A 21536-nucleotide genomic window follows, 5' to 3' on the forward strand; every position below is an offset into this window, starting at 1 on the left:
GATCAGAACCATCTTTTTGTATTATGTCTCCAAAAGTGATCCACGTAGCTTGTTTGGAATGTACACATTCCTTTTTTTTTGAAATGTTTATTTATTTATTTTGAGGAGGGGGAGTGGCAGAGAGAGGGATAGACAGAATCCCAAGCAAGCTCCGTGCCGGCTGCCAGCACAGAGCCCGATGTGGGCCCTGAACCCACTAACCGTGAGATGATGCGCTGAGCTGAAACCAAAAGTCAGACACTTAACTGACTGAGCCACCCAGGCGCCCCTGCATGTTCCTTCTTTGGTGACGGCTCTAGTTGGTTTTCTTCCACATGAGCACAAACCGTATTATGATTCTGAGATCCAAAAGATAAGAAAAATCATACACTTACTTTTCACTACATACATCTTACAGCTGTACAAGTTGATGTTAAACTGACCCATTTGTTTTTTCATTGTCACTGTACTGAGAATTCTGCTTCTAAGTGCAAGCCCATTTTTTCTCAGATTGTTACACCTACCAATTTTAAAGTTTATTGGATTTGTTCTTCTATCTCACTCTACTCTCTATCAATGGGGTTTTAAATCAGGATGGAGACTTTTAGTGGGAACTCTGGTTTAGTAGTGGGGTGAGGGTAAGAGCAAACAGTTCCTATGTTGGGCATATTCAGTTTGATGTGCTTATGGGATTGTCCAAGTGAGGAGGTACCACAGACATTGGGATATACTGCCTTGGTGCTCAGGAGAAAGTTTTGAGATGGAAATGAGGACTAGAGAGACATCATAATATGGGTGGAAATGGAAACTATGGGATAGCACCCAGGGAGAGTGTACAAAGTGAGAAGAGAGGAAGAAACATGGTGGAACTCAGGAGAACGTTGACATTAAGATTTAGAAGAGGAGACCAGGAAGCAGGAGAGAAATTAGCAGTAGCAGGGTAGGAGGAAAACCAGGAGAGAGTGCTGTCATGGAAGTCAAAGGAATAGACATTTTCAAGGTGGGACAGGCTAATGGCATCAAATTCTGGAAAGGGGCCAAGTAAGACAATGACTATCGAATAGGGTCCAGTAGGGGTTAGTGAGCTTTTTATGTAAAGAGCAAGTTAGTAAATATTTTAGGCTTTGTGGGCAATACTGTTGCATCCTTTCAATTCTGCCATTGTAGGCTGAGAGTGGCCACAGACGAGATGTAAGTGAATGGGTGTGCCTGTTTTCCAATAAAACTTTATTAATGAAAACAGGTGGTGAGCCACATTTATCCTGTGGGCCAGAGTTTGTGATCACTTGCTATAAAGTATGCTGGGGCACCTGGGTGGCTCAGTCAGTTAAGCATCCGACTTCGGCTCAGGTCATCGTCTCGAGGTTCGTGAGTTCGAGCCCCGCGTCGGGCTCCGTGCTGACAGCTCAGAGCCTGGGGCCTGCTTTGGATTCTGTGACTCCCTCTTTCTCTGCCCCTCCCCCACTCACGCTCTGTCTCTCTCAAAAAATAAATAAATGCTAAAAAATCAAATAGGAATACAGTTTACTGATGACCTTGTCAAAAGCAGTTCTCGTAGAGCAGTGGGGTGGAAGCTATAGTCCAATGATGGGGAATAACAAGCTTTTCCAAAACTATATTGTAAGTGGGGGGGAAATGTAGACCTTACGAGCCACTACTAGGTTGGGAGAGGGTTTGCAGCCTTTCAAGAAAATTAGCACTCTCATGGGGGAAGATGGCAATGTTGTTTGGAAGTATTTGCAAAATTGTCTCCCCCATCAGCCTACATTCAAGCTTCCGGTGAGCTACTGCCAGGGCTTTGGCTTGTTCAGGCTTAATGAATATTTATTAGGAAAAATTTAAATCAGTCATTTTTGCTCCAGGATTGAAACTCAGTGAAACCACTGAAAGGCTAATTTTGTCAAATCTGCTGACACGGGGAGAGGATTATTTCTTAGGCTGACATTGCAGGTTCTTTTATACTTCTATAGTGAGGGCACCGTGAGTCAATACATAAGCAAATATCCGCTGCTCAGAGGGTGGGCAGACTGGCAGGAAAGTGGTCATTGTGAGGTTCTCGGCAGCTAGCAGCCTGCAGGGCCCGGGTGTGACTCCTCAGTTGAAAAGGCTCACGGCTTTGGAGGCACAAAAGTTCCACCTGTTTATATTAGAAATCAGGCTCCACCCGGGTGTATTAGGAAGCACGGATCCAAGTGAAGAGGCAGACAGAAAGCCTTCACTTTAGGCTCCTTACAGTTCTTTGTCTGAGCAAAGCGCTGGGCATGAATGGTTGTCGATTCATCCTCTACCTTTCCACCAAGACTGCCAGCCCCCTGAGGGCAGGAGCCAAGTTTGCTACCGTATCATCTGTGAAGTTACAAGGACAACACCTGTCAAAAAGCTTGGGCGTCTTGCCCGTCCAAATGAGTTTGTGAACCCTCGGTTTAGAGGATGCTAAGGAAGCGGCAGCAGGTTCGGGACGATGACAGACCTCGCATAAGACCTCCCTCCAACCTCTCCTGACAATAGTGCCCTCCCAGGGAGCCTTTCGAGAGAGCCCAGAAGCGTGCCACACGTCTTCACTGAATAGGAGCGTCATGTCTCGGACTCCGAGTCTTAGGTGTACAGGAAGTCTCTTAGCGCCTCATTCTTTCACCTTCAGTTCTAGAGGCAAGTTCCATTGAATTCTGGGCGCCACTGGTCACTCTCTTCCAAGACCTTGCCTTTCTTCCAGTCCGAAATGATGGGGGTGGGGAGGGGGTAACTGTAAGGCCCTCCAGTGGCCCCGGATTCAAAAGAGATTTCCTGTCGGGTCGCCAAGTGCTGTGTGTGCCCACAGCCGAATGCAGATATACTGCTGCTGGGTGTCATATCTGCCAAGTGATCTGCTGGTAAATTGCTTCCCCAAAAGCCCAGTCCAGGAGGGTAAGGGTAAGAGGGGAGGGGTCTTGCCCAGAGTAGCCGAATAGCTGGCTCTGGCTCCAGTGGAGAGTAACTTTTGGTGGTGTAACTGGTTCACGACCCTTATGGGACCTCGGATTGATAGATCTTCTGTTTCACTGAGTCTGCATTCTGAGGAATAATGCTTCTGCTTCTTGCTTCTAATCTGTTCTCCTCCTCCAGGCTCATGTCCCCAAGTCACAGTGAACCCTTTGTCCCCACCCAATGGCAGGAAGGTGACGGGCCGCGCTGTTCTTCCACAAGCCTACCAAGGTTTCCTTAAATGTCTTTGGCCTTCCTCTTGGAAGATCTTACCATACGGTGCAGTCAGATGTGAGTCTTGACAGGCAAGGAGACCAGTGCAGGGACCAAAAGGCCTTGTCCTTTTGTGCGCAGGGGGAGTGTGACATTTGAAACTCAAGACCCGTTTGCAGACCTGGTTGGTGGGCAAGGATGACCCTATGTGTAAGCAAGATATATAGCTGACTACAGTCTGGTCTGAGAAAGACTATCTTTTTTGCTTGTCCCTTCCTCCACGGAGGAAAAAAACCCCAAACCCCTGCTAACCCAAACTGCACTCTATCGTCATCTGCCACAGTACCTGAGAGTGGCTATTCCTTTGGGGTAAGGGATTGAAGTTCCCGTTAAAATAGGAATCTATTATTTCAGAAGATCCGGGGGCATCATTTGGTACTTGAATTGATTTTATCAGCCAGCTAGGGAACCATCACTCCAATCTAGTCACGGAATCTGCTCCCTAGAGAATCAGTTCTCTTCTGGTGGGACCGCCGTGGGTGACCTAATCGAAGAAAAGGAAAGCGGCTGAAGAGCTGTAAAGCGTGACGGTTCGTCAGCCAATCGGCATTTCTGACGACGGTGAAGATTGGAGTAATGTGCCGAAGCCTCCAGGCCAAATTAACCTCAGCGTATTTATATCAGCCTACACTTCAGACTCTTCTGGGCGATTTCCTTTCCCACTCTGAGTTTTCTTTGTCTCCAAGGCCTCGTGCTCTCTGTTCCACACTCCCCGACCCCAGATGGCTTCCTTCCTTCCTCTCTCTAGCATCTCAGCTGTACTTTTCTTTGTTGCTGGCCCAGCCGCAAATTATCCCTTCCTTTCCTATCATTATCTCCTGTTTTCTAGGGCGGCCATCATATAAAACTGGCCTATATTTAAACACTTGCTTTATGTATTGGGTAAAACTGTACTCCATGTTCAGAGTCTACAAATCAGACTTGATTAGCAGCCTTTTGTCTCTCCCTCAGAAACACTGTAGAATCAATATAGTCCTGCATTCATTATTTCTCTCTGAACTCTAGATCGGTGACGCTTGCTGGAATGAAGGTTTTTCTAATGGAATGTGTAGTTAGGATGAGGGCTGGAGCGTGACTGTGGTCGCAGATGAGTTGGGGTGGGGTGGGGGGGCGGGGGAGCGGCAGAATCTTCTATGGAAACCACCGGCGAGGTGACTGTGATATCATTGGCAAAGCCTCCGGTGGGAAGTAAATTGATGAATAATAACTTCCTGGCACCTGTATCCACGTCCGTTTTAAACTGTCAAAGCACAGAAACAGACTTCTTTCTTTACAATTTTATTTACAAAATGTATTAAAACTTTGTACAATACCTCACGGCAATGAGGCTCCGTATTTTATGCCCACACATGCAATTTACGCTTTTACGGCCATTAGTTGGCTTGGCAATTTTTCTGTTCACTGAAGTACAGCTTTAACAACAAAAAGAAAAGAATCGGGAAAAAAAAAATCCTCAAGTGACTACCGCCAAACTCCCATAGCTTGAAGTTAGTAGCAGAAATTTGAAGCAATCAATGTTTGTTTTTTAAACATGCAAGTTTTTAAAAAATAACAAACCAATTTATCTGCCTCTTCATTCCCAGCAAAGTTTCCTCTGAAAAACTGATTTGAGTCCATAAACATACATTTCTCCTTATACAGTGCCTACGAAAACATTTGTGTGTAGGTCGGTTGATTTGTTTTATACAACTTCATATTTGCACAGCGTTAGCTTCCTGCTCTGGACATCATAGCATTCAGAAGTTGAAAATCACAGTTTCATGAAAACAAAACAAAAACGAGAACACAACAGTTTCCTTTTTTTTTTTTTTTTTTGTTCAATACCATTTAAAATTTGACAGGTGAGTTACTCGCTTATGACACCATTTTTGGGATGAAAGTTTATATTACACTTTTCTGGAAACGTTTCATCGGAACGAGGCTTCCTCCTTCCTTTTCTGAAGACAAGAGCAAATGGGCAGCGAGTCAACTAGGCATCTAAAGGTCACACTTGGGAAATGAATTCAAGCTCCTAGTTTTTACAGTCTGGAAACTTCCCAATGCACGTCACTGATGAGAGCAAACTACTGAACTACAGAAAGCATACGTCATTATATAGGAGGTAATTAGTGAGCGGAGACTATTTCCTCTGACTGTTCTGATGATGCCAACGGCAGGTACGCAGTTAGTTACTTGATAGCCCGTGGAGCAGTGGCGCGATCTTCTGAGAAAGTCAGTGGAGAGACTGCTCCGAGCAAGGACCTGGGAGTGATGCTGAGGCCCTCGGTTTAGCAGTAGGTTTGGGAATGCATTTTAGTCTTTGCAAACTAGAAAAGGACACATGCAGTCTGACGGAGAGCCACGGGCAGTCACAGGCAACAGCTGGGAAGACAGACCTAGCAAGAGTAAAGTCAGACCGACAACCGTGGTCTGAACCCACTGGCCCGCCTTGCAACGCGGTCCTGTCTCCGAGGTGTACACTTGAAAGGCATACTTAGCGGAGAAAAGCGGAGCTTAAACACAGTGTTGTTTCTGAGAAAGATATTCTAAACACATTTGGGAGTGTAGGCAGCATTTCCCTCACCTCAATGCTAAAGACTCAGCTGTATCGACTTAAAACGCACACCAAAGCAAGAAAAACAGATCTGTGAGCTGCAATTCCAGGCTTCTTGGAAAGCCCCGGGATCCATTGTAGGAAAGCACCGAGAGGTACGCCTGATCGTGCCTCGCCCCTTGCTACACACACAAGTCCATTTCGAAAGCTCTGGGAATCCCTTCACCGAGTGGGAAGTTATCAAAGCATTCGCACAAAACCATTTCAAGAACACAGAGAAGTCACGGTTGAGTCCCTTTTCCAAAAGTGTTTGAATTTTCTTAAGTGTTGCATTTACATTCTAAAGATATACACATTTCAGCAACGTTGAAAGGAAATAGGGTGCACAGAACATCACTACCAACAGGAAATACCAAAAACATCTGGTCAGCAGATCCTAGAAGAAATGCCAGTCTGTCTTCCCAAACACAGGGAGTCAGAGATTTTTTTTTTTAATCAGGAGGAATTAATTATTTTAGCTGAGATGGGCCTATTGGCTGAATTGGAATTTTAAATTTGTGTGCGTGCCTGTGTGCGTGCGTGTGTGTGTGTGTGTGTGTGTGTATTAAAGAACATGGTGTTTGTATACTGAGCAGTGGTATCAAAGAATGGCTTTTGTTGAATTGACTTTTTGTAATACGATTTTTTTTCCGCATACTGGAATCTTGCATGTCCATGTTTTTTGTTGGTTTTATTTTAATTTTTTTCAAGCAAAGCAAAACGATTTCAGTGATGGTTTGCATTGTCGCGAGTCTCAGAGTGTTCCATAAGGCACTGAAGGGAAAAACAATCCGTTTTTCCTATTGAAAGGTCATTGCACCATCAACAATATTCGTGTCATGCCCGACACCAGGGAGAGTGAAGTCTGGCTCAGGATCCTTGAAGCGGCCACGTTTTCGGTGATTCCTCTCATCACATGCCTCCAGTGGGGCGGGATCTGCAAAGACAAGGGGAAACTTACTTTTGAACGGGCTTTCTTGTAGGGATTGCAAAGTCTATTATGGCTCAGTCTATCTTGGACAAGAACCGTGAATGTTTTCTCAGATGGGCATCTCTGGGGCCGCACCCAGATTGACTGGCTTTAGGCAACAAGTCTGCTTAAATTCTTTGACCTGATGCAAATGCTTTGCAATAGGTTAAATTACGTTCCTTCTCCACCGGGCATTGCACTAAGGAATATACAGACGTTACATGAAGTCTAACTTAGGGCACTGATCACTTAGGATGCAGGTACTAGAAAGCCTTAGTAGCACTTATATGTAGGTATTCAGGACAACTAACCCGCGGAGTGTATTCTGATTGCAGACCCTATGACAGAGGACTGTTTACCTAAGACAGAGGATAAACAATGTTCTGTGGCTTGCTTGACTGGAATCCATTTGACTGTGAGAAGGAAATGTGCCGTTCATTGCCGGAAAGGTGACAGCTTGGCTCTCTCAATACCTACAACCTTAGTTATTCAAATCTGAATAACGGACTTCAAAGAGACAGCACATTCCAGAAAGGGGCCAGAACAGTGATACCCATGAAGGGGCTTGGCTGGCATCCGTGGGGTCTTTGCCCAGATATTACGGACCTGATTGGGATGCTGGTGCTGCCTTCCTGTAGGAGGCATTCACTAGTGCAGGGGATTCATTTGCCGCTGACTCTGAAGACTTAAGGGCGCTTTTCTGCCTTCACTTTTCTGCCTCTTCTCCATCCTTTCCCTGTACACGAAGGGAGCCCTTCTTTTTGTCTAGAGCTAACAATGAGCTTTGCCCAAGGGAATGACATAGTCACATTCCACCGCTGGTCTGCAAGAAGAATGTCAAAGACGCACCTGCAGGCCAAAAGCCCCCAAAGAGGGCAGAATGAGAGTAACATGGAAGTAGGTAAACCTCTTCCTTGGAATCTCTAGAGTCCAGAGTCGTATTTGTCTCAGAAGCTTGGAGAAATTTTTGTATCTAGAGTGGAAAGATCGGAGTCCCCATCCTCTCTCTCCATGGGCCATGGCATGTCATTTCATAGCTGCATAACTTTGGAATAGCCCCTACACCTGTCACTGCCTCTGTTTCCTGCTTTTAAATGGGGACCGATGAAGTATCACCGTGAAGAGTCCTCTGGGAACAAAGAACATCACCACCTCAGATATCCAGAACGTGGTTTCCACGTAACCTTGAGATGAACTCTTCAAGTGGGAAACTTTCCCCAGCAAATGGTCTGGGGAACCATAGCCCCAGCCTATGCATAGGCTGCAGAAGGAAAGTTGATCCTTTTGAAAATGGGTTGTATGAACAAAGTTAACATATTCTGGGAAGGCTAAGCAGAAGCATCGTAGAGGAAAAATGGAAATCTTTTTCTTTAACTTCAGGCAGCTTGAGGTCTTGAAAATGAGAAGCGTTTCAAAAACATTGTTGAAGAAACCAAAGAAGCTAGAAATAGTTCTTGACAGCAATGAGGAAATTGGGAAGAATCTCTTGAGACAGTTAGCAGAGTCAACCCTGGGGTGCGGTGAGTCAGCCACCTGCCAAGGCACGCTTTGGGGGCCACGCTTCCGGGAGTTGGTCAGTAACCCAGAGAGGCAACAGGCAGTCGGGAGGCTGTGTGCTCCCTCCTGGGCGCTGGCTCTGAGGCTGAGGCACGCCTTCCCACAAGTCCAATAATCCTGACTATTCTCACCCATACAGAAGGAGAGATGACTCTGCTTTCAAAGGACGTGGTTTTTTTTTTTTAAGTTTATTTATTTTTGAGAGAGAGTGAGAGCACAGGTGTGCGAGTGGGGGAGGGGCAGAGGGAGAGGGAGCCAGAGCGCAGAGCCTGACCAGGGGCTCGAATGCCAGAACCGTGAGTGCGCGACCTGAGCTGAAATCAAGAGTCGGACGTATACCTGACTGAGCCACCCAGGCACCCCAAAGATGTTTTTTATTAACCACGTTTCAGCTCAATCATATTTTTGCAGGTGATTTGCCCTGGGGTCATGTTTCCTCAAGAGTTACTGGCACCCCTAACTCCTAAGGCTGGCTCTGATAATTAGCAATAAAAGTAAAATCTCAGGGTGCCTCTTGATCTCTGTGCCCCTGCATAGACCTTGACAGATCTAGGCCAACTCACAGAACTTCCTGGGAATTAAAAGATGAATGGATAAAGGGCTCACCCTTCACTTAACCAACATTCCCCTACCATTACATTACCAAACTGGCTGAGGACAGCAGAGAGGTTTCTGTTTCCTGCTCAGCTTGCTTTGTGCCTCTTGGACTGACACATGGAAGGATTCTTCTGGCATCCTGTGAGGCTTCTCCTTCTTGTCTGGGGACTTCACATAGGCTCGGAGGACAGATTTGTTTGTAGAGGCTTTTCTCAGCTTTTCTTTTCATCCTAGGGATAGTTGCCAAGGTACTAGCTAACTGGGCCGTAACCACACTGGCACTGATGTCTATTAAAATGTGAGTTTTGTGTCATGTAGCCTGAATTTTGCTTCAGAAAATGGATCAACCAAGGTGACTAAAGAAAAGAGAGCAAGTCAGAAGTTGTGGCAATTTCACTTCAGGGCATTCACTTCAGGACTGCAACATTCTGCCCACAGGTTTGCTGACCCCAAGTTTCTTTCTTTCCCTTTCTCTCTCTCTCTCTCTCTCTCTGTCTTTTCTTTCCCCTCTGTCCTTCCCTCCCTCTTTCTTTTCTTTCCTTAAATTACATGCCCTGAGACAGTTTTCTCTAGAATCTTACTGCTCCCTGGACCAGCGGCACCAACAATGCCCGGGAGATTGTGAGAAGTGCAGCCTCTCAGGTAGCATCCCAGACCTGCTGAATCAGAATCTGCATTTTTTTAAAGTTTATGTATTGAGAGCAAGCACAAGCAGGGGAGGGGCGGAGAGAAGGAGGGACAGAGTCTCAAGCAGGCTTCGCACCGTCAGCGCAGATGCCGGATGAGGGGCTCCAACTCACGAACTGCAAGATTATGACCTGAGCCGAGATCAAGGGTTGGACGTTTAACTGGCTGAGCCACCCAGGTGCCCCAGAATCCGCATTTTTATAAGTTCTCCAGGTGATTCGCAAGGCACACTGACATTTAGGAGGCACTCTTCTGGGGCTTGAATGAGAGATTGAGGCTATTGTGGTCCAGCAGAACATGGATTCTCAGATGGAATGGCTGCTAATAGAGAGGGTCTGGAGGCTGTGTGACCCTGAGTCCTGATCCTGTCTCAGAAAGAGTCTTTGTGGGGAAAGTAGGAGAGATTGACTATACGACCTCGTGTCGAATGCATGAGAAGTGAGGTGTGTGCCTCTTTTGTAAAAAAACTGGGACACAGACTTTGGATCTGCCTTCGGTTTGATGGGATCCCATTGGAATTTCAAGGTTCCTGGAAACCACCAGGCCGCTGGTGGTTAGAGGCAGAATGGATTTGCGAAGAGACTACTGTAGGAGGAAGAGCGTCTGGGCTCTAGTTCCAGAACTGCCACGAAAGGGAAAACACTTTGCGACCCCTTACCTCAAACGAGGCAATGGATGTGAAAAAAACTTGAAAACCTGTTATGAGGATTTCAGATGTATTCTTTTTTTTTTTTTTTTTTTGGATGCCAGTATCTCAGAATTTGGGATAATTAAGGTAAGCTGAAATCACCCAGCACTACCCTACGGAAAAGCAGATCATGTGCCCCAAATTGTAATGGACCAATAGAAGCTACTCAAGAGTAAAATATTTTAAGCACCCTGAACATTAAACACTTGCACGTAAACAACACTAATTACAGATGAACCTGTGTACTGTACAGTCAGCGATGTGCTGGGAACACTCAGGGGGTTAGCTCGGTGTACTGGGTATGTTGTGGCACAGGCTTGCAGTCTATAGCAGGAAAGGACAACCAGCAACTTCCTCAAACAAGATAATACTTTCCGTGGTGAAGACACAGGATTTGTTTGGATGAAATATTATTTAAAAATTGGCTGAATTTAGCTCCACGGTGTGAAATACAACGGGACCAAAAACACAAATACTGCATTTGTAGAAATCCAAGCGCATTCAGGAAATTCATGGTGTCGTTGATTTGTGAGCTAACAAATCTCCCACCAGAAATAAGTAAGGGCTACAAAGTTGCTAATTGTTCTCTTTCCTTTCAGAGAGGCATGTTGGCGATGACAGATGCACTTGAAGATAACAGCAAGACTGTATTCTTTTTAACACTTCCAGAGTGGACAGATAGGTGATCATTCTACTTCAAGCTTGCCTTTGCACGTGTCTGAGTTATTGGTTAGAGGAAGGCTGGGGAGTTGGCTGTAGCTCCCAGTCAAGGTGGCACCAGTCAGGTTTATCTAAGTATGGATTTGGAGCAGCCAGCAGCAGGGAGCCTCAACCGTTCTTTGGGAGACACTTACCTGAATATCGCTTCCAAGAAACGGACAACAAAGGAACTCAAAGATTCGAGAAATGGTCTCAGGCTTACACTTAAGAGAACCGCCGTGCCCCATGGAAGCACTGCCTTTCTGAAGGGGGCAACGCCCTGCCTCCATTCCTCATTTTACCATCAGTTCCAGAACGGCTGCTCTCTGTAGAACTGCGCTGTCCAAAACGGCAGCCACATGTGACTACCGAACCCTCAATAGGTGGCTAGGACACGTTGAGATGTGCCATGAGGATAAAACACACCCCAGGTTTCCAAGACTTAGGGTGAAGAAAATAATGTAAAATATTTCATTCGTTTTATATATCGATAACATGTTGGAACGATATCTTGGGTATATTGGGTTAAATACAATGTCTCATTAAGTTAATTTCACTTGCGTTGCTTTAAAGAAGTGTAGCTACTAGAGCGCTTCAGATTACACCTGTGGTTCACATGTGCAGCTCACAAATATTCCCATGGAACAGCGCAGCTCTAGAGAATGTCTCTTCCTTTTGGGTTGCAGGCCACAGTATAATTACGACGGTGCTATTAGAAAAGCGCTACTGCCCGACGAGAAAGCACAACCATTGTTTTCAAAGAAACAAATGGTTGCAAAGACTGGACAATACTTGAAACGATACACCGAAGTCAAAAACACAAAGAAAGAAAAAAGAGATTCACATACAGTCACGTAAGGCTGATTAGTTTACTAGACCTTGACCGTACCCCTAGATCTTAACACTCTCTGTTCCATACACGTTGTAGCCTTCTCTGTATGTAGCGTAATTTTGAGTGTTGGTGGCAGGAGCAGGCTTAAAGTTTTGGGTGTTCTTTGTGAGTTTCATGCGTTTGGACTCTGCCCGTGATTTGTAACAGAATTCTATCAAAGCCACCATCATGGCCAGCCCCAGACCTCCGACAAGTATATAGAAAACGCCTGCCACATTGCTCAGGCTCAGAGCGCTGGTCTTGTCCTAAGAGAAATGAACAACGTGATTAGTTCTTGGGGGCAACAAAAGCAATGGGACATTATAACACATGACAACAATATAGGATAGTTCTCAGTTGTAAAACAACTAAACATTGATGTAAGTGTTATGGCTCGACTCTGGCAACCGGCTGCTGTTTCACAGCGGCCCGCAACATGGTAGATTGTGCTTCTGTTGACAGTTGTGATCCTCACCTAGATGTTCTTTTATTTGGACTCCTTAATTCCTTCGGTGCCTCCGAATGGTGTCGGGAACTGAATAAAACAGCACTTGGCCATGGGAGCAAAAGTGTAAACACAAGCACAATGTGTTCCTCTGCCAGCCTCAAGGTGCCATTTGCCAGAGTTGAGCCGTGGCATCATCTCTATAAATGTTAACACTCTTCTCATTTGGGGACTTGAAGCACTCTTTCCCCTCTCTGGCCCGCAACACCCCTTTCTCCCTTGTTCTCCCTGTGACAAACTTGTCAACGGCTTGTCTTTAAGCTACCAGGTGACAATATTAGAGGTGCCTGATACTCTTATCTGGGGAGTGACTTCACAAGGGTTTGTTTAAAAAGGGATTATTAGCTCTCCCCTTTCCCCTGGTGGCTGAGAAATTGCTCCCTTCGGGGACTGGTTGCTAAGTTCTCATCCTCAGGGCGGCAAGTCTTTGTGCTGCTGGAACGAGGGCACAGCATAAAGATCTGGCTCCCTTCCATCTTCCTGAGAGTTTAGGGAAACTGTCAGGAGGACCCACTGGGTCCTGAATTGGCTCCACACACCAATCAGAAAGCTTCTCCAGGAGGCTGATGATGAAAATAAGTAAGTAAGTAAGTAAATAAATAAATAAATCCAGCTCGTTTTTAGCTTTACTCCAGGGAATGTAGTGAGTAATTAAAAAAATACTACACTTGTCTGTTTTCTATTTAAAATGGGGGGGGGGGGGAATTGAGGAAGCCGGTCAGTGACTTTCAGGTCAAACTGTGCAAATCTGACTAAGCTATCTGCCCGTATGAAAGAGCAAAAACTGAACTGCTGAACAATGGAAAGAAAAAAGTTGGTGTCTTGAGCCCTACCTTGAGGTAGGACACACCAAGGGCCAGGAGCCTTTCTTTGAAAAAAATAAATAAATAAAATAGCATTTTGTAGTCTTTTTAGAGGGAATGTAACCATTTTGCTGCTGAATGCAATCGAATGGAATGCCCACATTGTTAAGTGGGTGAATTGAGTATCTTACTCAAATGACAACACGGTGAGCAGATTGATGGCTGTAAGCTGGCGCTCAACACTCCTGTGGCTCACCTAGTCCTGGTACCATTTAAAGAATTAAATGGAGAGATGACGTGGCCATGTCCTGCTGCTATTTTTATGAGAGCCAGTCCCATACTTGTTTACCTCCATAAAAAGGCCAATAGGAATCGAAGTGCACGGCTGGGGAGGGCCGGGGTATGCGTGCCTTATGTCCACAATAAACTTGCAGATAGTCACTCTTCCAGGATAAAAGACAGGTAACTGGAGAAGTGGTAAGAGTTTCTGTCACTGATGAGACAGTGGATCATCTCCTGAAGGAGGCTGGTGAGGCTATCTGCCAGGAGGTTCCACAGTCCATCTGGAGATGGACCAGTCCTGGTAACCCTCCCTCTGCCAGGAGATTGTTCTATGCATGCGGTATTTGACGGGGGAGACGTGGCCTTTGGCAGAACCCATGCTGTGCTGTAGCAACAAGGAAGAGTTTTGCGTTCTTTGCATTTAAGCTTCACAGAATTTCCCGTTGTGGGCTGTGGAAAACCAGTAGCAAAATGGTTCACGGCACAGGGAAAATGAGTGGCACTTCATGAAATGAATTAACTGATACCACAATATTAGTTCAAAAAAAGGCGAGGCAAAAAACTGAAACTAAAAAGAACTTTCTTAGGGGAGCAAAGGGGGGCAGGAAGGAGGCGGGGAAGAGTGTTTCATGCTTCTCAATGTGATGTTATCCTGACAATGTATACCCTTAAGGAGCATGCGACTCAATTTCAAAAGTATTACGTACAGAGATTCAAATGACACCTTTGGAAGAGAGGAGTGTGACAGACTTAATTATATTTGAGATCCAAATAGAGGCTGAACTCAATACGATAGCAGCTGGGAGGAGACTAAGCATTCTGCTTACAGAGACCAGTCTTGGTTATTTATTTCTTTGACTGTTTTCAGATGGGATTGACATAATATATTAACAACCAAAGGAATTTACAACTATAAAGTCTCTGACACGGTAACAGGTAAAGAAAAAGTACTGTCACAAATGGATCTTTTTTTTGAGGGGGGGAGGGGTTGTTGTGGTTGTTAGATTTTTCTCTTTGAGCTTTCGAAATGTGAAATACAGTAAAACCCCTTTATAACACAGCTCGGTATTTTACAGCTTTGGAAGTGCGTTGGGCCGGATTGCGTGGCCATGTCAACAATTGCTCCTTCCGGGTCAAGGGTTGATGTCACCTGGCAGGCCTAGAGGCTGCTGTGGGCCTGGTCCCTTTAGCGCCGGTGTTATAAAGGGGTCCCACTGTGTCAGGGAGTGTGTGTTGGGAAGGAAAGCCGTTTGGGGGTGGAAAATAAACAGTGGTTCAAAACGTGATTGCTAATCAGTACAAAAAGACCTTCAGCGACTGACCTTACTCCCGGAGTCCTTGGCTCCACACTCCCCCTTATCGTACCACCATTTGTTTTTCAGCTTGTCTAAGATGCCTTGTTCACTGAGTTTCAATACTGCAAGGTTTACAGGCGTTCTTCACGTGGGAAATAACATAAATAACATTATATTATGTTATTTTATGTTATTCAAGCTTCAAACTACTTTAAAACTATAGAAAGCGATAAAGCAGGGGGCCCTGGCCACAGAGTAATTTTAGACACTGCAGGCAACCTGAGCATTACCTTATAAAAAGTTAACACTACAGCAACGCTATGTTTACCAGGGCCTGCCCATATCGCTTTGAGTAATCGGCACACACTGTTAAATAATGAGGATAGGAAAAAACAAAGGCACTCCTCGGATAGGCTGTGTGTGGTGAGGGGGGGGTCTCCCCTCAGGTGACAATCGTCGGCGGCAGCTTGCGGTAGCTTTGTGACGGAGGTGGGTTAGGTTTGATCTAACCGGGTGTCTTGTTGTACTTCCAGACAGAAAGCAAGTTCTATGGAGGAGTGGGGAAGGGGATGGGGCTGGAAGGGGAAGCGTTTCCGTATGCAGAACCAGACAAAGGGATGACTCTGAATGGAATAGGATATGGATTCTACGTGAGTAACATGCCTTCTGACCAGTTGTCGTTTAGTACACACAGCTGTCGCCCAGATGCACGTGATCTCAGAAAGAACCGTACTATACACGTGTGGTCACTCCACCCTCATGCACGGACCGGTCTTAGGAGTGATAGCATAACGTGGAGCTCTGAGTTTTGGATGGGGGCGCTTTCAACAACAACAGAACTGGCCCGTGGCTTCTTTTTGCTACTGACTGGCTGTCTCTCTGATATGGCCGAAGGTCTGCCGTCAGCTCAGATGACCGGAGGGTGAAGCAGGTTGTTTAAAAGCGGATTATTAATGTGGCCCGGTCTAAAATGGCCAACTGTGGGTAGTATCGTAGAGGAACACTTTAGGTAAGCTGTTCTAGTAAGAGAAGACTGCTTCAACTGAGAGGCTGCTGCATCCCCAGGAGGCCAGCCATGGCTCCCTAGCCCTCCACCTCTTAAAGTGCAAGGCCTGCAGTCAGAGCCACTGAGCAAACGCAGGAAACCCTACTGGTCCCCAGGTTAAGATTTCTTCCCTTCGCAATTTCTTCAGCTGGAAAATAGGAATAATGACCTTTACCTTGTCATCTTTCTAGAGCTAATGAATTTTAAATCAAGCATCTCTCACAACTTCAGATAAAAAATGCATTATATAGAGAGGGTGGCATAATTGTGTTACGAGGCAATAAACTACCGAGTGTTCAGATTCACATGAGCAATACTGCCAATACCAGAGCGTGTTATTCTGAATGCCACCAACTTACGAGAAGGAAAGCAGACACGTTTCTGTTACTATGGACATGCCATAGAGTTTCTTAGCTTATCTGGGATAAGTTGGACCCACCAACATATCCACTCACTGGTAAGACTTTCTATAGTCCCAGAGATCTGGCCTCTATCAGACTCTGACAGACCCCAAGCCTGTTTCCTTTCTTTCCCCCTTGGCTGTCGAGAGCAGAGAGACCATCTCATCCTGAGACATTCTGAGAAATGTATCATCATTTAAAACAATATGCAATTGCAGAGTACTTGAGATTTGAAAAACCGTAAACCTTGAGTGTCAGAGAGATGACCCTTTCTCGGTTGGTGCTGGGCCTGGCAGCCAGGACATCTGCATTTTGTATCTCACCGGCAAATTGAGGTCCTTTTTATACTTTAAACAAGTTCCTTCAATCATTGCCCAGAACCTTAGCCTTCTCAAATGCCAACCAGATTTGCTTGGGATGCAAAGCAACAAAAGATACTCAAATAAAACTTTGAGCCCCTTTAAAATATTCTTGGCAGTGAAAGTTAACTCTTAGACTTTTAATCCTATTTATTTATTTATTTATTTATTTATTTATTTATTATTTATTTGTTTATTTTTAAAAATGTTTAGTTTTTAAGGAATCTCTACACCCAATGTGGGGCTTGAACTTATATCCCTGAGATCAAGAGTTGCACGGTCTACCAACTAAGCCAGCCAGGTGCCCCAAGTCTAAGACTTTAAAAAAAAATTTTTTTTTAATGTTTATTTATTTTTGAGAGAGACAGAGACAGAATGTGAGTGGGTTAGGGGCAGAGAGAGAGGGAGACACAGAAGCAGAAGCAGGCTCCAGGCTCTGGGCTGTCAGCACAGAGCCCGACGTGGGGCTCGAACTCACGAGCTGTGAGATCATGACCTGAGCCGAAGTCGGACGCTCAACCGACTGAGCCACCCAGGCGCCCCAAGTCTAAGACTTAAAGGACGGACAGGCCATTTGTGGCCCTGAGATCAGTGTTGGAACCGCCTTCTCCCCTGCTTCCCGCTGTCTGGCCCCCTTTGGTTTCTCCTTTCCCCTTATAGGTTTTGTGTTATCACCACCTCTCCCCCAGTGCTCACTGGCACACAGGCTCAGATGGCAAGGGGATGCTTCCCAATAGCACCTGGGTGCCCGATTCCATCAGGACCACAGGAAAAATCACAAAGCATGTTCTTTCCCCTTTCTGTGCTTCTCCTTGTCTTCCTGCAAAGGGCGCAGTGTCCTCATCCTGCTCTCTAAGTCCTTACCAGTCCCTGTCCTCCCTCAAGGAACTATGTGCTTCAAATGACTTCACCCCATTTCTTCAGTACAGTGGCTCTCACTAGATCTCCAGGAACAGAGCAGACTGGTCTAAGGCACTCACACTATGGTCCAAATAGCGATCTCTCTCTAGAGATCCTGGGTTTTAAAGAAGCTTGTCAACCATCAAGGGAACGAGGTTGATAATAGTGTTTGTTACATGTTAGCTCAGAGTAATCGTTCTCAACGTGTGGTCCAAGAACCCCTGGAGAAATCCCTGAAACCTTTTCATCAGAGGGTCTGCCTGGTCAAAACTGTTTTTATAATAACACTAAGACATCCCTCACCCTTCTCGCTCTTATTGTCTCATGAGGTACAGTGGCGTTGCCTGGAGGCTTCATGACATGTGATATTGCAATGAAAAAGCAATTGAATGAATTGCTTGAATTGAATTGAAGAGAATCCGATTCGCTTATAGGAGGCCAGATATTAAAGAGATTTGGAAATCATGGGACTCCTTACTAATTTTGTTTTGGAAAAGTATAGTTAGTTTTCATAAAAAGCATGTTATTTATGTTAACATATATTGGGTTTTTTATTTTTAAAATAAATTAATGAGTACATTCTTTTTAAATTCCATTTTAATTTCAGATACGGTAAATATTAGTAGGACACACATCAACAAAATCTTTTTGGAGTTCCCTATACTTTTTAAGTGTGTAAAGGGGTCCTGGAACAAAAGAAAGTTTGAGGAGCACTGGTTTTGGAGGATGGGAGACTTTTCCCGTGCCGGGGCCTGTTCTGGGTTGCCACCGTCCGCTCTTACCAAAACCCAGGCTCAGTAGGCCAGCAATTTGGGGTCCTACTTCTGACAAATGGCCTGTCCCTGGTGTGGGCCATCCGGTGGCTTCCACAGAATGGCAGCTAACTGCTCTCCGTCGCTGTGGCCTCCGCGGTCACAGTGGAGGTGAAGTTAGTGCAATGGTTCTCAATCAGGGGTCATTTTGTCCTCCAGGGGGATATTTGGCAAAGTCTAGAGTCATTTTTCATTGTCACAGCTGGGTGAGGGGACACTGCGGGCATGTAGTGGGCAGAGGCCAGGGATGCTGCTCAACGCCCTACTTGGCACAGGACAGCGGCCACAACTAAGCCCCGAGTGTCAACGGTGTCGAGCTTGTCCCAGAGCAGCCAGACCTCATCCAATGCCCAGGGACTTTAGAGAAATCTGACAAATGATATACTTTTAGAAGTTTAGTCTTTGGGGAAAAAGAAAATCGCAGGGCTTATGAAATCTGCAGCAAACCAATGGGCGCGTGGGAACTTCTAAATAAAAATGAAGGAGAAAAACAAACATTCCAAGCAGCAGCGCAGCCAAGGAGCATGAAAACGGTCATCAGAAATCACAGATAATACCACTGAACAAGGTGAGGATAGCTGCCAAGAAAAGAAAATACTTGAAAGGCCCATATCTCCTAGAACTGTTGGTTGCTGCAGGGGGGAATAAATTTCCGAGATGGCAGAGCAAAACTGCCGTTTTCTCTCTTACTGTACCTTACTGGATGTACTGCCCAGATCAATCCAAATCAAATGAATGTGTTGACACCCTCCCCCAACACACACACACACACACACACACACACACACACACACACACACACACTTCGGTATTTTAAAGAAAGAGGAATTAGGTGGGCATTTGGTCATTTTAAACATCACTTTCCCCATGAAACCATTTCTCCCCACCTCAATATTTTCTTCCCTCCTTCATCTTCTTCCTGGCCTTATAATTTATACCCATGTCTTATAACTCCCACTAGACCATGTGCTTTCCAAGTGTAGGGACCATGGCTTAGGTATTTGCATCCCTGCTTAGAATCTTTCTCTCAACAAATACTTGTTTTGAGTAGATAACTCTTTTAGTGCTTTGTTTTCAGCCTGGTGTTTTACAAAATTATCATAATTATTGTTGTTCGAGCTTAACGATTACTCTAAGAAGGTAGATTTATGGTCTCTACTTTGTAAGTGAAGAAATTGAAGCACAGATAGGTTAAGCAATCTGCTTAAACTTGCACAGCAAATTATGGGGCTGGCCAGAGGGCAAATTACTATATATTCAACTCTGCACTGTGCATTCTCCAATGGAACACACAAAAGGGTAGCAGTGCTCCTTAGATTTGTTCTTTGCGCTTGGATGTTCATAATGAAGTTTGTCTTTGGGGACCACCGTACTCCAAGTAGCTCTCAACCTAGCAAGGACGTATCTCGCAGCGGGCCGTTCAGCGTGCTGCGGCTATATGTCTCCAGGGGAATGTTTCACAGCAATTACTGCAGGCCCTTAACTAGTACCTAAGAGAATTATAAGTCAGAAATATTTATTGTACTCACCTCAATAGAGAACAGAAAGAATTTAAAAAGTAGGTCAGATTCCTATCATGGAAATTAGTCAGGCATTCTCCCCTCTGAAGGGCTGGCTACGAACCTTCTGCTGAGTACAGCCCTCCCAAGACAAAGGCAAGGGTCAGGAGGCTCAGGGAGCGAACAGGAGAGCTTGGTGATGTAATTTCAGGGGGTCTGGGAATATCCCGCTGTCCCAAACTATTTTCCTCACGGGTACCTGAAATTCCACCATGAGAATCACACCCCTCTACGTGTGGACATCATTCCTCATTAAAATACAAAGCTTCTTGGGAGATGGGAAATGAACCAGAGTAACTACTTACAAACTCCAACCCTTTGTTCCATTTTGTTTAAACAATGTTCAGAGAGTGCAAAGCTCCCGCAAGGAGAGAACGTGTGTGCCGCGCCCAAGTCATAGAAATGTATATGAGTTGTGGATCGGATGGAGAGGGTAAGAGCAAATGTGAGTTAGAGAGTCATCTAAAAGGATGTGAGGGCAGTTCTGAGCTGTGGTGGGACAGTGGATCCTGAGTATGGGGGACAGGCATGGAGTGGCATCTCTCGCTCTCTTTTAATAGAGGTAGTCCTATAATTCGTAGCGCCGTGAAAAGGAGTTCTACTTTTGAAACAACAACAACAACAACCCTAACTGGGTGATACAAATTTTTGCTTATCTCTGCCATCCACACTGGGCAGTACCTCAGCTACAAAGGACTGTGCTCACTAATCCAAAGCATCCAGCCCCAGGTGGCGGTTGTCCAGGTTCCCAGCTCATTCCTGGGCTGTGCCAACCAGTTCAATGTTCTCTCAGTGATGGCCAGCATTGCATCTGGAGACTATTTTGGGACAAGAAGACCATTTTCTTTTCTGTGAAGGTAGGAACTATTTATTTAAAAAAAAGTCACGAAAATTTTTGCTCTATTTCCAAAGAAGTGTCCAATTTATTGATTTTTCAATTTCAAGTTCAGGAAATGCCCAAAATAGGCAGTTTGGAGTCATGAACAAAGAGAGAAATGTGCAGAGTGATGGGAGGGTGTGGAGTCTTGCCAGAGGGGGAAAGAAGAAAAAATGGCCTAGTGAGTTAATGACCAAGCTGATTCCTCCAAATGACGATCCTGGAAGGGTTGGTATAAAAATCTGTACTGTAGATATATGTCTCTGAGCCTGAAAAATATAGGAACCTGGGGTGCAGTACAATTTGTTTACCCTAGAGACTGTGGGATACATCCTGCTCTCAGTGGCTTCACTTCTCGTCTCTGAGCGGGGACACCTAAAGAGCAAATGTCTGCTTAATTAATGACGCCAGAAGATCTTCAATGGCGCCCTTAGGAGGGAGAGGGATAGATATATGGGTAAATATGTAGGTTACAGAGAGAGAAAAGGAGCTCACAGAGAAGTAAAAGAAATAGATGAGTAAGGGTGGTGTATTTGCATAATTAAGAACCTGCTCTAACAAACACAGTGTCCGGATGATGAAAATGGAAGCTTATCACAACCTAAGCTGGAAGCCCTCCCCTCGCCTTATGCCTCATCTAAACCTCACTCCAAGTTACTGACACTTGCTTCTTGGTACCTAGTGATCTTTGGGGGGTGGCTTTTTAGAACTGTCTCTTTCGCTGGCTTTTCTGCTGGAGATCTTTCAGGTTTTCATGGTGACAACTCACCTTTCCCAATCGCCCGCTTCCTTCCCTAGCTTTTTCCGGAAAACTCCTAGCATCACTCGGGAAATCACAGGCATG

General features: G+C 45.3%; 1 protein-coding gene and 1 long non-coding RNA gene across 8 annotated transcripts in view; one reads left to right on the top strand and one right to left on the bottom strand.

Moving 5' to 3' along the window:
* Positions 1-4475: 4475 nt before the first annotated feature.
* GRIA3 (glutamate ionotropic receptor AMPA type subunit 3) overlaps positions 4476-21536 on the bottom strand; it is a 267210-nt gene continuing 250149 nt past the window's right edge. For 4 of the 6 annotated variants that reach the window (XM_081792968.1, XM_081792967.1, XM_081792966.1 and 1 more), the window contains 3 exons: positions 14767-14881; positions 11873-12120; positions 4476-6722 (listed from right to left, as the gene is read on the bottom strand). In XM_081792968.1, the coding sequence (XP_081649094.1) occupies positions 11875-12120; positions 14767-14881 (361 nt within the window). In that variant the 3' untranslated portion in view covers positions 4476-6722; positions 11873-11874. Of the gene's footprint in view, positions 6723-11872; positions 12121-14766; positions 14882-21536 lie in introns of those variants that run through there. The other 2 variants (XM_081792969.1, XR_014136764.1) reach the window with 2 other exon arrangements.
* LOC145714004 (uncharacterized) overlaps positions 12127-21536 on the top strand; it is a 162304-nt gene continuing 152894 nt past the window's right edge. For both annotated transcript variants that reach the window (XR_014136765.1, XR_014136766.1), the window contains exon 1: positions 12127-14380. This is a non-coding gene — a long non-coding RNA (uncharacterized LOC145714004). The remainder of the gene's footprint in view (positions 14381-21536) is intronic.

This window comes from Panthera onca, chromosome X (assembly GCF_046562875.1).
Source record: "Panthera onca isolate mPanOnc1 chromosome X, mPanOnc1 haplotype 2, whole genome shotgun sequence".
NCBI lineage: Eukaryota > Metazoa > Chordata > Mammalia > Carnivora > Felidae > Panthera > Panthera onca.